General features: G+C 32.6%; 1 protein-coding gene across 3 annotated transcripts in view; it reads right to left on the bottom strand.

The window, feature by feature from the left end:
• Nucleotides 1-1,454: 1,454 nt before the first annotated feature.
• Nucleotides 1,455-16,656, bottom strand: part of LOC125068898 (interference hedgehog-like) — a 50,723-nt gene continuing 35,521 nt past the window's right edge. For 2 of the 3 annotated variants that reach the window (XM_047678267.1, XM_047678266.1), the window contains exons 8-16: nt 14,808-14,938; nt 14,506-14,593; nt 13,731-13,837; nt 13,309-13,427; nt 11,327-11,483; nt 10,733-10,936; nt 8,306-8,486; nt 3,256-3,344; nt 1,455-3,133 (exon numbers count right to left, since the gene is read on the bottom strand). In XM_047678267.1, the coding sequence (XP_047534223.1) occupies nt 3,011-3,133; nt 3,256-3,344; nt 8,306-8,486; nt 10,733-10,936; nt 11,327-11,483; nt 13,309-13,427; nt 13,731-13,837; nt 14,506-14,593; nt 14,808-14,938 (1,199 nt within the window). In that variant the 3' untranslated portion in view covers nt 1,455-3,010. The remainder of the gene's footprint in view (nt 3,134-3,255; nt 3,345-8,305; nt 8,487-10,732; nt 10,937-11,326; nt 11,484-13,308; nt 13,428-13,730; nt 13,838-14,505; nt 14,594-14,807; nt 14,939-16,656) is intronic. The other variant, XM_047678268.1, reaches the window with a different exon arrangement.

Below are 16,656 nucleotides of genomic sequence, written 5' to 3'. Positions count from 1 at the left end.
TGGTCACTAGAAAAAAACTTTTGGAGAACATAGAGAGTTAAGACAAATCTTAAATGTATTATCAGATATATTTTTTTTAATATTTTGCAATTTTCCTTATTAAATTTTTTTTAAATCTTTGTCCACTCTATTTTAGACAAACTACTTGCTAGTCATTTATTCAGGGTAGCCCCTGAATGTGTTTCTAAATAAAAAAAGTTATTTGATTATAAAAATATTGATTTAAATTTATTTTACGATACCACATTTGAGGGATGGTTGTCAGATATTTATACGATTAAGAAATTCTTCAATACTTGCAGGATTTTTAGTGATATTACTGTAATACAAAACAAGGGCACAGAAAACTCAGTCCTTGGTCAGTTTTAGGCTAGCGACGACACTATTTTTTTTCAGAGAAAAGCTTTTCAAGCCACGGATGGGGGTACAGCATGGGCGGTACAGTGAATGCGTATTTGAAAACGATCCCGCTGCCTCACCGAACCGTGTCGAATGCGTCCATCACCGAAATTTTAGTAAGTATAAATCCCAATAACCAAGTGATGAGGGTCCGGGTATTTTCCAACGATTTCCACTGTGCCTAAAAAGGGTAAGCCCAATGCTTAGGTTATTAGCATCAATTAATCCGACCGTAAGAACCTAAATATATATATTAATGAATATAATCATAACCTAACAAATAATGTAAATGTGAATGTTATTTTGTCTGTTCGTCGCCTCATCACGGCTAAACCACTGAACTGTTTGTAATGAAATTTAACAAAGAGGTACAAGGGGAACTGGATATGAACATTTTTATATAAATAATAATAATATAATACAAATATATAAACTTCGAGAAAAATTAGGCTGGAACTCACCCATACACATAACAAGACGTTCTGTAAAAAAAATTTTAGAAAATTATAATTTAATACATAGATTCCGTAGCAGGTAATACCAATTTTCAGATAAGGTAAAGAAAGATAAAACTACAAAGTTTGATTCATAATTTACATTTATTTTGTTTATAATAAGTTTCAGTCTGCTGACATTTCATACAGTCGTTAAATCGTTTTATAATTCTTATCATAGAAAGTCAATTATAAAGTTATATTGCAAAAAAAATCCTTTTGTATATAGTCTGTGCCTCTTACAATATCATCGTAATCCAAATAAGTATGTGTATATAAGTTTTTAATAAAATTTAATTTACACCAAGCGATTTTAGGTGACTATTATATAATACTACCAGTTTAATAAATATTTTGTTAACCACATAAAACTTTCAATATAAAAGCATCATATGGAAAATAACATCAAAAGTCATTATATGACACCAATATATTGTAATCGATTTGCAAGAAATTAACAAAACCACATACAATTACAAGTATCTATAGTAATCCAATTTTCATATTTAAGAATATTATAATGTATGTAATGAAATGTATATATGAAATGACATGAATATCAAATAATTTTATATAAATCATTGCCATTGTAAAAAAGTATTTTAACTTAAGTTTTATATCTATGGCAGTATCACTCCTATTCAAGCTGAATAAAGTTAATAAAAGTTTTAAATTAAAACGACACTTCCATAACATGATACGGCCGAAGCAAACAGTATTTATATTAAATGCAACTACAACGAATGTTTTGCATCACACGTTTTTATATCGCGAAAATAAAACGAAAATACGAAAGTCGGTCACTGTAAATAAATCCAATCTCACAACCATAAAAAAAGATAATTTCATTTGATTTATAAAATAAAAATAATAAATTAAACCTACATAAATTAAAAAAAAAAAACTGACGGAAAATCGTATTATTTTGATCGTGTTATTTACGTCAATTGTATTTTAAGTACGACGCCGAATATATAGTCGAATAATTATAAACGAACACGAAATTCTAGCCAACTTATTTTATATGCGATTTGAATTCGTAGACATTTATTGTATTCTATTTCGAATTTTTAAAATTGGTACAGATTCTAAAATATTCAAATAATATAGCGTGATTATTTTCACTTAAGTTTAAACGAAGCTGTAATTGAATTTATTTCATTAAAAAGATTACATATAAATTTCACTGGTATTATATACATCACATTTCACGTTTTATGTTTGTTCTACCTTATAACAGTAGCGACCTAATCAGAATTTTACAATTACAATTAGTATTATCGTAATTAAAATAACTCATATGGCGTATTAGTTACTGTATTCAAAAATACATTCGAATTAAAAAACAAAATACAATAATACCAGAGCAAGATTTTTTTTAAAATACATTACCTTATTCGATAAATAATACAACAATGTTTGTGTAACTTTATACTATCGCGGCATGAAAGATTTTCCCACAAAAATATTATTTTACATCTATATATAAATTATTCATTTAAATGGGAATGCAACTTAAGAGTGTAATCAGATCTTTACAGTTAATAAGCGCTTATACAAATTTAAAATTCATAAATCGTTTAAAAGTGGCCATTGAAAAAATCCAATTAAGACTGATAAAAATAGTGTAGCAAATTTTTACAATTACCTGATACTTTACTCAAGCTTGGTCAAAATACGTTAAAAAGAGATAAACAATATTGCCAGCTTTAAATTATTAAATACTAGTAACGATAATTTTTATTCGTTCGATAAGGCCACTCACGATGTAAAATTCATACAGAATTTTTCGACACAAATCATTTTCATTAGTCAAACTCACAATTCTAAACAACCTAATTATAATTAATTCTAAGTATTCACTAAAATCTAATAAAAGCAAATAAATGCCAAAACACCGAATCCACACATCTCACGTAAAACATACACTAAAGAAGCAATAAATATATTTTTGTACTCTCAAGAGTCCACGCACTTTACGCGATCGTTATCACAATATAATTTTGAAGATATCATTGTAAAACTACCAAAAATGGTAGAATTATTAAACAAGCAACTGTCAATTTATTGACAGTTCTTTCTGTAATATTTATAGTCCACTTTTAATTAAGCTTGATCTACACATACTGTCTTGTTGAAGGTCCGTTTTTCCTTGGATGTGGTAGATTATCGTCGCTACTGGTTGTGTTGCCGCAATTGTTGTTATGAAGAAACGACATTTCCACTCCACCATCACCGCCCTACGGACAAGTTCCATATTTGAAATATTTTTAAAGCGTAGTAGGTCATAAATAATAATGCAATGATACATATAAACTTCTCAAAAAAGACTCATTTTAATATCCCATAAAAGTGAAAGTACCTCTCCATGCATAGGGTTAGCTGTAATGGTGATGGGCACTTTCGCTGGAAGGTAGCCGTTAGCACCGCCCTCCGGCGAGCCTTTCTCTTCTGAAAATTAATGCGTACATTAAGATACGTGATAGTGACATGTAAGATATTTTAAATCTTAACCTTTTATATATCAATAAATACTTTAATTACAGGTACGAATAAGAGTGGCCCTTTATATTTTATGTAAATAATCCGCAGTAAAAAAATGATAAATGAGTTCTAAAAACTTTTTGTGTTTAATTCATGGATCCAATTCTACAAATGTACTTTAAAATGGGGATGAATTGAACATTATAAAACTAATGACTTTTTAGTCGTCTGCACACTTTCGGAGTGATGTGATCGCCTCCAGGCTAAAACAAATTAAAAATAAATATGTTTTATTGTGTAAAAGTTATAATTGTAAAATCATCTGATTTTTTTTCGATGATTGCTCTCAGAACCGAAGTGCCTAAATTACTTTTTAACATATTTTTTTATTATTAATAACAATTTATTTAATATCATAACACTTGATATTTATTAATATGTGTATACTTAATATATACATGGAGTAACTAAGTGTTATGTTTTTTTAAGTTATTTTAATAATGTTACTCTAATTACAATTAAAACAGCAAGAAATTTACTAGTTTATAGTAACCTTATAAATGATATGTCATAAACGAAACGAGAAATATTTAGACTTGCAACATTCTTTGCTTGTTTAAATATTTAAATTCCATACTTAACTGCAATATGTGGAGTGGAAGGCTCATTGATATTCAGTGTAAATAAAATTAGGTGCGTATTTAATGTTCGGCAAGAATCCTAAAATTCTAGCCCCATTGTCTGAATTGTACATACGTATTATAACTGAATAAATAGCGATTACATATTCCATGTTTCGAAAACAAAACGTGAATTTGGAATAAATATTATTTCAATTGTATTGTATTGTGTTGTGTTTAATTTTCATAAATCTTCAACTCCGAACTTGAATCGGGATGAAGAATAACTTCGTGAGGAAACCTACATGTGTCAGGTGAAATTTTGTTATCCACATATTCGTATTGGGATAATATAAACAACCTTCACCTGAAGAGTCTTTGTGTGGAAATATTAAGTTTATAAGTCTTGTCTAACTATTTACTGTACTTTACTAGCATTTTACGGTTTCTCTGGTATAGACCCTACTCATACATCGCTTGCTGACGTAAAGTCGAATATAATGGACACTAGAACTAATCAAAGACAATGAGATTTAATTTAATGACATAATGTTTTCGGTACAAATAATTTCGGAATTTAGAAGAAATAATACATCGTATAATAACAAACAATAACTATGATATCCCCACAATCTATTCGATCTGATCTGAAAATAATTGATTGATGAAACAATGGTATAAAAATCTAGAAATGCTTACGCCACACTTTTGTATACGCCATATTTTTAACGTTTAATTTTAGAAATAAACTAACGTAAATTAAACGTCGGCAAATCTGGCAGAGAATGTATACTACTAAATGAAAAGGACTTTACAGACTTTTACGGCCAGCTGCCTGAATGATGCGGACATTCCCTGGAAGATTTTTTGCTAGTATGTGAGTCCTCCCCCTCCATACGAATGGTCGAGGCAATCACGTGTTCGACTGACGAATGCGTTAAAAAATCGTTAGTGAGCTTTTACGAGACTCACGAGTTGAGATGGGCAGGTCTATTATATACTTAAGGATGTTCACGTCTTCATTACATAGTATAAAACAAAGTCGCTAACCGCTGTCTGTCCCTGTGTATGATTAGATCTTTAAAATTACACAACTGATTTTATTATATTTATAGATACATGGTTATGTATAGGTTTCTAATGTGATGTCGTAAACAAAAGCATTTTTAGCGCTTACATTGCAAACGCTGGCTGAACCCTACGAGATAGAACAAAATAATGTACTACAGTATTGTACACCTTAAAAAAGTCTTCAAAAAAGTCCGCGATGTTATATGTATGTCTATCTCTTAGGGATAACCCACAATAACCATTTTGTATCCTTTAATTTTTACATTAAATACATTGTGCAATTAATATAGATGAATATGACCCATTATAGCATATTATTTAAATGTATATTTTCGAAGATATTACAGATTCAAAATGAAGGGACATAGAGCGGTTTGCTTTGTCTAATGACTGAAAAACTATGAACGTTGTATATTAGTATATTTATCAACATTGCATCCGTGCAAAGCCGGGGCGGGTTGCTAGTTTAAAATAAAAGCAGGTATTCGTCGATAGATATCACATAGTCACTTTTAAATCCTAAGGTAAATAAAAAAAAATATTCATCACATATACTCTTGCCTTAGCATGCGATGTTTTGCTAATAAAGCTCAATCTTAGCGTTAGTTTCGACGACGTAGACACAAATAACTACAGACCGAATGTGTGAAACATGATCAAGGATATCAAACATAAAAACAAAATACATTTAACATATTAAACGCGCGTTCGAATGTGTACATACATTTGGGATCGGCGGGAAATAAAACGTAAACTGTAAACGTAAGGTGTCTGTAGAAATCTATAACCACTGCGGTAAATACAATACAATTAAGAAACATGAACAACTGCTTTCTCGTGTTGCTAAATTGAGAGGCGACATGGCACAGTGGTTAGGACGCGTACGTCAAGCGAGCACCACTGAATTTTCATGTGCTTAATTTGTGTTTATAATTCATCTCGTGTTCGGCGGTGAAGGAAAACATCGTGAGGAATCCTGCATCTGATTTCAACGAAATTTTGCCACATGTGAATCCAACACGCATTAGAGCTGCGTGGTGGAATATACTCTTAACCTTCTCCTCAAAAGGGAGAGTAGGCCTTAGCGCAGCAGTGGGAAATTTACAGGCTGTACATGTTATTGCTTAACTGTTACCTCCAAGTCCTCCATTATACAGAATATATACAGACGTATAAGTTTTCTCTGATATTTATTAAGCAACTGTAACTATATATAATTAATTTGATGCTTTCTTATTTAATTTTATTATAAAATGTCACATAAAAGACTTTTCTTCTTTCAAATAGCTTGAAGCAGTGAATGTAGTAGCGTGCACTAAACAATAGAAGTCAAGACAGAGGGGTCAAAAGCTATAAGAGCGATACTTTCGCGTATAAACTGTTGACCTCATTACTCGCAACTTGACACTTCATGGCATCTATTTTCGTTAATTTCAAGAGCGGAATGACTCTATGAGATTTTTCTTTTGATATCTTTATTTTAGTGATATCATTAAATATCATAAAGAATATAATTAAACTTTTTCTAATAAGTTTACAAAGTTATTTTAATGTTATAAAACATGTTTGTTTTTTTTTTAATTACTTTTACGACAATTATGACAATTGTCACAAAATTAATGTATACTATATTTTTTATATTGTTATCAATATTAATATAAAGATCTATATAAGTTCTGTAAATTAAGATTTGGCAAACCATTCGTGAAAGGACGATTGCATAAAAATTGCAAAGTGCTGCCGTTTGTAAGCGAAGCAATTTTTTTACAGTGGAAAATGAAAACCTACTCGTAACACTTAAACGTACACAAAACACGTCCGTTACGCCTCCAATCGTTCGTTTATCGAAACACATTCGTTCTTCCGGACGTTTATTACTCCCTGTATCGGTCGTTCATTTATTCATTCATTCGCTCCTCGCTTTACCGGTTATGAAATTCCAATATGGGCGAAGATTAATAATTGACACAAAAGGTATAGGCGTACTAAAGTGATATACAGGATTTAAACGGGAGAGTTATGGATGGGATAAAGCAGATACATACGAAATCCAATTCAAACGCTAATAAAGTTACGATGAATGGAAGCATGGCATTTATCTGGCTTTCCCTTTCGTAAATTCAATACAAAAAACATTCGTGCATTTGCTGAAATTATAAACGCGGAATAGTAACAATTATTGACAATAAAAACTCTTTAAATGATATTATTGTATTCGATAAAGCAATAACATTTATGTTTGTAACATGACTATTGTTAACGGATATTTGATTCTTTTTAACATTTAGAATATATTTATTCCTCATTGTTACGTCACGGAATCAAAGTTATATACAAACTTATACAACAAACAAGTTTTCATATATTGAGCGGAACACGAGCCAACTGTACTCTTCCGGTCTAATTTCCTTAGAAACAACGATATGAATGGCCGTGGAAAGCACTTCCCACTATAATCACAGTTCTTATCCCAAACAAACAATCCTATCCTAGCTTCAGTAAACAAGAGTCCACCAAAGCGACAGCCCCTAGGAACTTATATTTTTATTAGCATTTACAATCTGCTACTGAAAATGTTTTTATACAAACAGGAAACCGTGCAAGGAAAAGTTTCGTGTGTTAAAACCGACGCGACATGATGCGAGCGAAATGTTTATTTTTAGCCGCACACACGTGGGAATGAAGTTTACAAGTGTAGTTGTGGGTGACAACAGTGCCAGAAGTGTTTCTACGAAGCACCCAATTAGGCGAGCGTTTGTCGCGGCGCGATAACAGTATGTTTAATTTCATGAATTTTATGTCTGTCGCAGACATTACAAACATTGTTGGAGAATATTCATTTACGTATTCGGGGTGTCGCAATCGATACGCTTAATATCGTCTTCTTATTCATAGTTCTTTGCCATATTATTCTCGTCTGATCGAATATCACCAACCTTTTTACTGTGGCAATTGTATTTTAATATATAACTGGAATTACGTATTAAAAAAAGTATTTAGTAGTAGTAGTAGTATTCTCGCATACACCACGCCATACGAGAAGTATACCCGATTATAAAGAGAAACGTTATCGATAATTAACAGCTCACAAATATGGTTTATTAATAAGGAATATGTATTTGTTCTCCCAGGAATATTTATTCCTGGGAGACTTCGACATCAAAAGAGATGAAAACTTGCAGCGCCTGCTACGAATTCGCTCGTCGACACGTGGCTACAGATCTGCAAAGCACTCACTGGGCGTGGGGCGGCGCGCGCGGCGGCACAGCAGCAGCGTGACGGCGAGCAGCAGCAGCAGCGCCGCCACGCCCGCCGCGCCGCCCGCCGTCACGAGCGCCGGCGGCCCGCGCTCCTCCTCCTTGGGCGCCGCCTCCGTGCTGCTGCTCGCCGCGCCCGCGGCGCGCTGCGTCTTCGCGATCTGACGCACGTGGAAATACATGGAATTATGAACTAGTCATTTGCTATGAATCAATAATACGATACATTTTAAAAGCATTAATAGTGTACATATTGGTTTCATCCGAATGTGAGCTCCGGCTTCAGTATCGACATGTCCACCTTTATACAATCGTAGCGCGACGGCTCACACGCCATTTAACTTTATCAAACAATACTCGCTTTTGTTGTCTCGCGCACAGAGAATCAACTGTGCGTGTATTAATTTTGATTTAGATTGCAAGATAATTTCGTTTAAATTAAATTATTATTGACTGTTCTGTTATTTTCTTTCTAATATTGAGGACTTTAAATTGAGGTTATTATTAAATATATATGTGTGTCTTGTTTTTAATTTCTATAACAAAATCAACGAACGAGTTTTAACAGTAAAAGATTTTTCTAGAAATTAAATTCTGATAAATAACGCATAATTTTCAACAAAAACTTGTATGTATGTACTATGTAATAAAATATTCATCGATGTACATACGAAATTAATTAAGAAACAATCCCCACAAAGATATAACCAAACACATAAAGGTTTAATTTGTACCACGAGAAGGAATAAAAAGAATTATAGATATAATTAAACCTACCGACAAATATTAGTTTTAATAGTAGTCTTACTTAAGTTTAACAGAAACGTATTTTCCCTAATTATTTATTATCTGCGTAACATCGCTCGGTTGCGGTGCCGAGAACACAGGCAGAGAAGTTTCAATTTCAATAACCTCAAACACATCGTATAGTACCCTAATTGTGCGACTTCTATAGTGTTTCATAAGGTACGCTTCACAGAACACTTTTGTTCTATAAAGTCAAGTTAAATATTCCACAAGAAAATTAAAAACAATTTTAAAAGAAAATATTACAAAATATTAGTGGACAGAGATTACAGGTTGCCAGTAATAAGCCCAAAAAAATACTTATTCTATTTGATACTCTCTTTGTCTCAAAATAATACTTACTCTAAAACACTAAAATATTTTAGTTCTATCGATCAAACAATGAAAACGCCCAAGCGAGAAGATACATAAAGAGGGTTTTAAATTGTACCACGAGAATTTCTTTATATAAAAATAATGAGACATGAACAACAAATATTGCATAGTACAGTCAGAGTAAGAAAACCTTCGTCAGTTTTTAAATTCATTCCTTTATCAAGTCGCAAACTCTTAGTACATTTTGAAACTAAAGCATTAAACAGAAAACTGCATATAAAATTAAACTAACATAGTATGATAACTAGGTCCAAATAGTGTACATTGCGACGCAATATGTCATACTCAATCGGTAAAGCAGATTATCGCTCATACTGAGCACATGAAAATAGATCTTAAGGTGACGAACCTTTTCTAACTTAATATGTCATACTCAATCGGTAAAGCAGATTATGGCGCATACTGAGCACACGAAAATAGACCTTAAGGTGACGAACCTTTTCTTACCCCGACTGTACAATCGGTATAACGCCACTCAACGTTAACGTTAGGACGTTCATGCTTTGCTAAAATCTCTCAGACTCAAAATACAATCGACACTTTGCTTTAAGATTCTATTAAAATTAAAACAATAAAATTAATCTTGTATATATATATATATATATATATATAAATATATAATTATTAAGTAACTGAAATTGCATGGCGTAACTTACACAGATGTATAAGTAAAAAAATTATAAAATATAGATGTTTATAAATTCATATGTATTTTATAAAATATAATACTAGACTCAAAGATTGTTTAACTAATAAAGTTGTGATTTCCTTGTAATATTCGATGTTTAAATATAATAATAATACCTTCATGATTTTTTACATACATATTAACGAAACAAGACTCAATATTTTTTAGTTTTGTAAGTAAAATTTTACATTACAATGAAATTTCATAAAAAAATAAAATTAAACTTTTGATCAAACACAACCTCTATTACTATATAATTGTAAATGCAAATGAACCTTTGAATGACTTTAGTTCTCAGTTTAGCCTTAGATGGCGGCGAACGCACATAGAGACATCGAGGTAGACAATTTCAAGTTAAGCATTTCTAAGCCTTCCCTACAACTTATCCAAAAATAATTTGTATTTCTCCGCATGTTTTCTGTATGTATATTAAATCTCTTAACGGGTAGCTTCGAGTGTATAAAAGCATATTTTTTTATAATTTTCATATTTTATCGGACCACACGTAAACATGAAACATGCGGAGCACCAACTGACCAGGATGGCGCTGAAGTCGGAGGGCGCCTGCGCCGAGTAGGCCTGCAGCTTGAGCTCGTAGGCGGTGTCGGGCGCCAGGTGCGCGAGCTGCAGGCCGCGCGCCGCGCCGCGCGCCGTCACCTTCTCGTACGCGCCGGCCGACGACACGGCGCGGTAGTACACGTAGAAGCCCTCCGCCTGCACGCCCTGCCCGTGCGCCGCCCACTGCGGACACGCACGCGTCACGTCGACCTTCTCTCTCTGATGTGACTGAGAGTCTCTAGACTGCCAATCGAGTCTCAATCTCGGTACGGGTCGGAACTCTAAATACTAAATCCTTAAAATTTTACTAATGATTTTTTTAGCGAGAAGCTAATCGTTAAAGATCGTGTATCAGTACCGTCGATATACATAGCAAATGTATAGGACTACGGGTAGATTGTGTACCTTATCCTGATCCACAAATATATGCACAGACAAATTACACATGATAAATAGCCTACATATGTACATACAAATAATAATCATTATACGAAGCCTTGAAAATATATATCTTTCAACAGATAAAGATCAAAGTACATTGTAGCAAAACACATTGCGAAATATAAAACTTACCGTCCAATTTATCTGTATACTGTGGGGTGACAATGCAATAGCTTTATCGAGGACCGGAGCCCTCGGGCTCTGAAAACCGCCACGTTGTAAATAGAACTTGCCACTGCTCCTGCCAAGTTTGTTGTCTTGGTTTGAATACACTGCCGCTATACGGAACCTAGGAATTGATTCAATAATATTAATAATCAAACACATGCTAAATTTTGTTAATAAGATAAAAACTTAATCCGAATAAGGAATAATTTATTGTTATTATTGAATCTATTGGAATATAAGTAGCCTGTAATCGAACCGTTGCTTGTATCCGTCCATTGTATGTACACATCTTTTTAAAGACATTTTAAAAGATTTTCATACAATATGCACACAAAATATGAATTGAATTATTTAATAACTACGACCTTAGAACCCGTAATCTTTGGTTAAGCATGTTCTAACCTCTGAGCCGGCTCTAATTTATAGCCTCTACATATATATATGTAGAACATATATTAGTAGATGCAAATTTAATCATACACCAGTCCGAACATTACACCGCATTTGGGATCCAGCTTCACTATGAGATACAATTATGTTAATTACTACCAATAAATAATTAGACAATTGATGAAAGAATAATAATGTATATAACTATTTTAAAACAATGATTATATCGGCTTTATACTTTTTGCCCGTCTCGGGTAAAATTCATACAGTTTTGCACCTGCTGTTCTCCCACTTGGAAGTCTTTAAATTTTTCGAAATTTATAAAAAACCTATCTTAGGGAGCGTCTACGTCGCGAATGAAATAACTATGCTTCAAATCAATCGGAGTTAGTTTCGGAGATCTCGTGATGTATTATTATTTCACTTATTAATTATTTTTATCAGGAAATTATTCGTTTCGCTTCATTGAATGGAAAGTATCACTATAAAAGAGCTATCGTAAGTTTTGAATTTGCATAATGCACCAAAGATGACGACGACACAACCAGTAAAAACGTATAGGAACAACTTCAATCTTAACTCATAAACAACCCATTATTAATATCCAATAATGATTTAACAAATCATTATTATATTAAATAGCTTATCCATAATAATTAATCCCAGTATTACCGTTCTATAATTTTAGAAAACTATGTAAAATCGAGTGTGCACTTGTATTTGCCCACTCATTTGCACTATATTATATAGGTACTGCGCAAATCCCTTCAGAATTGCCACTGCAGCAAAAATCGTTATAAAACATAATACATAAAAATTTACATATCGTTATACTTTTTCTATTAAACACCACGAGCTATCAAACATAATATATTTAATTAGCACTTTAATTGTTTTCAATATTTAAATCAAATTGTTAAACGAATGTATAATTTATATCTCAATTCGCTAAAAATATTAACATCGAATTATTTTCTATATTAATGGTTTTACGCTAATATTAACCAGCAGAAATTTGATTATCGACAACAAATAGGTCTACTATCTCTATCCGAAAACAAATCTATTTACTTTCCCAGCATTGTGGTTTAGCAATTACTAAATCGTGATTAAAATTTCAGAGCAACTAACAATAAACTGAAATAGTATTTTTTAAATAAACTCATAATATAATGGTGTTTGTTTTGTTTTAAATTAATTGAATCCAGTTTTTTTTTTTTTATTATGAATATAAGTATGTGTTGGCTAGCGGGGGCGTATATTGTACGGTAATGTTTAAATGGACAAAAACAAAAGAGTTCATATCATTTTCTCGGCTGTTTGTCAAACGATTGTCTTGATTGTTATTTATTAACGAGCCTTAGTGCTATAAATAAAAATAGGGATAATAGTAGAAACTAGATATTTACAATAAACTAATATATATATTACATCGTTTATACAAGACAGTACATATCCCTTCCAGTCAGAGTCTAGTACTTGAATTCGAAATCAAGTAACTTTTATCATGAAAACTATAAACCTGTTCTGAAAAATTTGTAAAACATGATACTTACTTGTAATATTTATCTGGAGTCAACCCATCGATCTCAAAAGAGTGTATGTGAGCAGGAATATCATTGTTTTCGGTGTGCCATTGGATGTTTGACGAATTCGTCACTTCTCTATACTGGACCTAAAATTAGTGCAACTTCAAATAAATACAAATTTTTTTTATTGATCGTTGAAAATGACATCGGTTAAAAATGATTAAGAGCTATTTGGGCGAAAACCAGGCCTAAAAACTAATGTTTGGTTACCCCTAAAAAAATGCAAAATATTCAGAAAATTTACGAGATATATATACGCAAATATTATGATTATTAAGACTACTTAATGATCTTATGACATTTCGTAAGATTGACATTTAATTAAATAGCTGATCACTAAGATAGTGACGATTTGCAAGAGACAACAGATAATGAACAAAATGACTTACTTTGTAGAACTGAATCGGAAGACCGTGGTTGTCGTGCGACCAAGATACCATAACACTTTCATCGGACAGACGGGTTACGTTGGGTCGAGAAGGAGGGATCAGAACCGCTGAAACAAGATTAAATATTAAGCAAATTTTCAATTTTATTATATTCTTAACCTAAATTCAATGTATTACTTTAGAAAATCGACTCAATGTATTTAAGTTGTTAAAGATGTTTCGTTAATGTTATTTGTGGTTGAAAAAAAGTAATGTAGCCGAATTTAATCTTGTTTTCCTAATTTGCTTCGATTATACAAATAAATAAATTCCCTACAGTTTAGTAAATGCCTTCTATACGCGTATCTCAGAGTTCGGATATTTACAATCATTGAGAACCGTGGTGGAATAAGCTCGAATTTTCGTTAAGTGGAGAGGAGGCCTTTGCCCAAGAGTGGTTTATTTTTAATCTATTTTTACTTTTCTATATAAAGAAAGGAGATCTTACTGGACATATTAATTTTAACAACAACAAAAAAAATATTCGAAAATCGAATTAAGTCATTGTAGGTGAATTAAAATGGTTACTTAATTCTTTCATAATCATTATTACAGTCTGAACTAGGAAGCCGGAACATTACCGAGAAGTCTGGAATCCCGGCTAAAATACTAGACAGGAATTGTCTTAAAGGCATAACAAAGTGCAACTCGTTCTGGTTACAATGTGTTGGGTAAGTTAAATTAGTTTTTGCGTTATTCAAGAAATAGTAACTCTTGTGGAATAAAAATAAAATACCTTTGTGTTTTCTTGGATTTTTCCTATTATGTCTCTTTGGCGGTTGGGGAGGTATGTGCATCGTCTTCGGGGTCTCCGCTGAGTAATCCTGGAATTTTCATATAATTAAAATACAAATGCATTTTTCGTTAAAAATGCAAACAAATTATGTGTAAAGTAATAAGTAATATTTTATAAATAAAATCCTTAACACATATGCAAGTATCAAAAGTATTGTATTTTTTTGTACTCAGGTATATTCATTCGAAAAGTTATATTTTTATGCTACCTTTGTACTTATAATTTTAAAATCAATGGAGGACCTGGTCGGAGATCTGCACGGGCACGACGGTGAGCAGCGCGGCGTCGTACGCGCAGCCGAGCGCGTTGCACGCGAAGCACTGCACGATGCCCGCGTGGCGCTTCTCCGCGCGTTGGATCACGAGCTCCGAATCTACGGACGAGAACCGATAACCGGTGAACATGGCGACGTGTAGAAAGCCTTATCCAAAAATGTTAGTCTGTTAATTAAACTCAATAAATCAATCGTTAGACCACGCTAGCAATTTAAAAGTTCTAGCATGTTCGATTCGTTTCATTGTCGTATTTGCCGCCTCCGATGCCAGTGAAAACTATGCTTATTAACAGTTTTCAAAAAAGAAGGAGATTATCAATTCGTTTGTATTTTTTTATGTTTGGTACGTCGAAACTCCGTTATTTTGCCACTTATTTGGTGAATTCTTTTTTAGTTTAGAAGGGTATATATACTTCCCGATTAGTCCCATTTCAATTTGAAGAAAAATTTAAATTGAAGTTTATATTAGTATCATAATATTTAGACTACCAATGAAGCAATGAAAGAACCTTATTTTTAAATAACAACATTTATATATCTAATAATTTACTGAAATAGTTTTATGGGAGTGAAATGACATCTAGCAAAGCTAATTGTAGCAAAAAAATCTGAAATGAATAAATTTTGTAGAAAATATTCAGTGTTTGATAATAAGTCAGTGGCGGACTAAACAGGGGAAGGGGCTGCTCGCCTCGGGCCTTCTTGGGGCCCCCCAAATGCATCAGCGTTCCCCTGATCAAATCCTACACAAGACTTTAAAAATGTGCTTAGTACCTACATCATTTCATCAAAATCAAAACGCTACAATCTACATCCATCTAGACTTTTTACACATAAACAAGTTTGTATATATAATAAACATAATCAATTATAAATATAATAATAAATTTATACACACAAATGTGAAACTGAATAAAAAGCTTGTAAAACTAATTTTTTAATAAAGATGGGAAGGCCCAATTCTTCTTGGTCGACCCGGGCCTCTAACGTGCTTAGTCCATTAGCATTTTTTTTATTTATTTATTATGATACTAATGAGGTTAAAATTACTAAGGCAAACAACTAACAGCGCAACTAACGTAATGTCGAAGCACTTGTTATATATAAACTAACTGGTTTTAGCTCGAGGCTTCGCACGCCTGCGAGGAGCAGGAAGGTGTTATATAACCTATATATATATATATATATGAATATATAAGATTTATATTTTTATTATTATTATAGTAGGCGGACGGGCAAATGGGCCACCTGATGATAAGTGGTGACAACCCTCCATAGGCAATGGCGATGTAAGCATATAAACCATTCCTTACACCTCTACTGCGCCACCAACCTCGGGAACTAACATGTTATGTCCCTTGTACTTGTAGTGCACAGGCTTACTCACTCTTTTAATTGGAATACGACAATACTGAGTACTACAATTTGGAGGTAGAATATCAGATGGGTGGGTGGTACCTACTCCGACTACCTACACCACCACATGAAAGCGTAATAAATAAACTCCCTTTCGCATTTATAATTTTAGTTACGATTGAATATTTTTCCTAATCAAATGTGAAGTTTGTAATTATTATTAAGTTTCAAACCATTTACTGAAGATTAAATGCAGGTTAAATTGAGGTCAGAGAAAAAGTCTCTAATTATGAACAAGGATAGAGAAAGGAAGAAAGAGCTCCGTGTCGGAATCAGCTTTAAATAACTTCTTTAAAGTTACTTGAGCTAGCACTTTCGAAGTTAGTTCATTGTCGTAAACAATACAAGGAGTTAATAATTACAGTTAAATTTGATTAACGTCCATTTCATTTTGTTTCAGA

This window comes from Vanessa atalanta, chromosome 14 (genome assembly GCF_905147765.1).
Source record: "Vanessa atalanta chromosome 14, ilVanAtal1.2, whole genome shotgun sequence".
In the NCBI taxonomy this organism is placed as follows: Eukaryota; Metazoa; Arthropoda; class Insecta; order Lepidoptera; family Nymphalidae; genus Vanessa; species Vanessa atalanta.
Note: the sequence above shows the minus strand (reverse complement) of the source record. Positions and strands in the feature narration are given on the sequence as shown.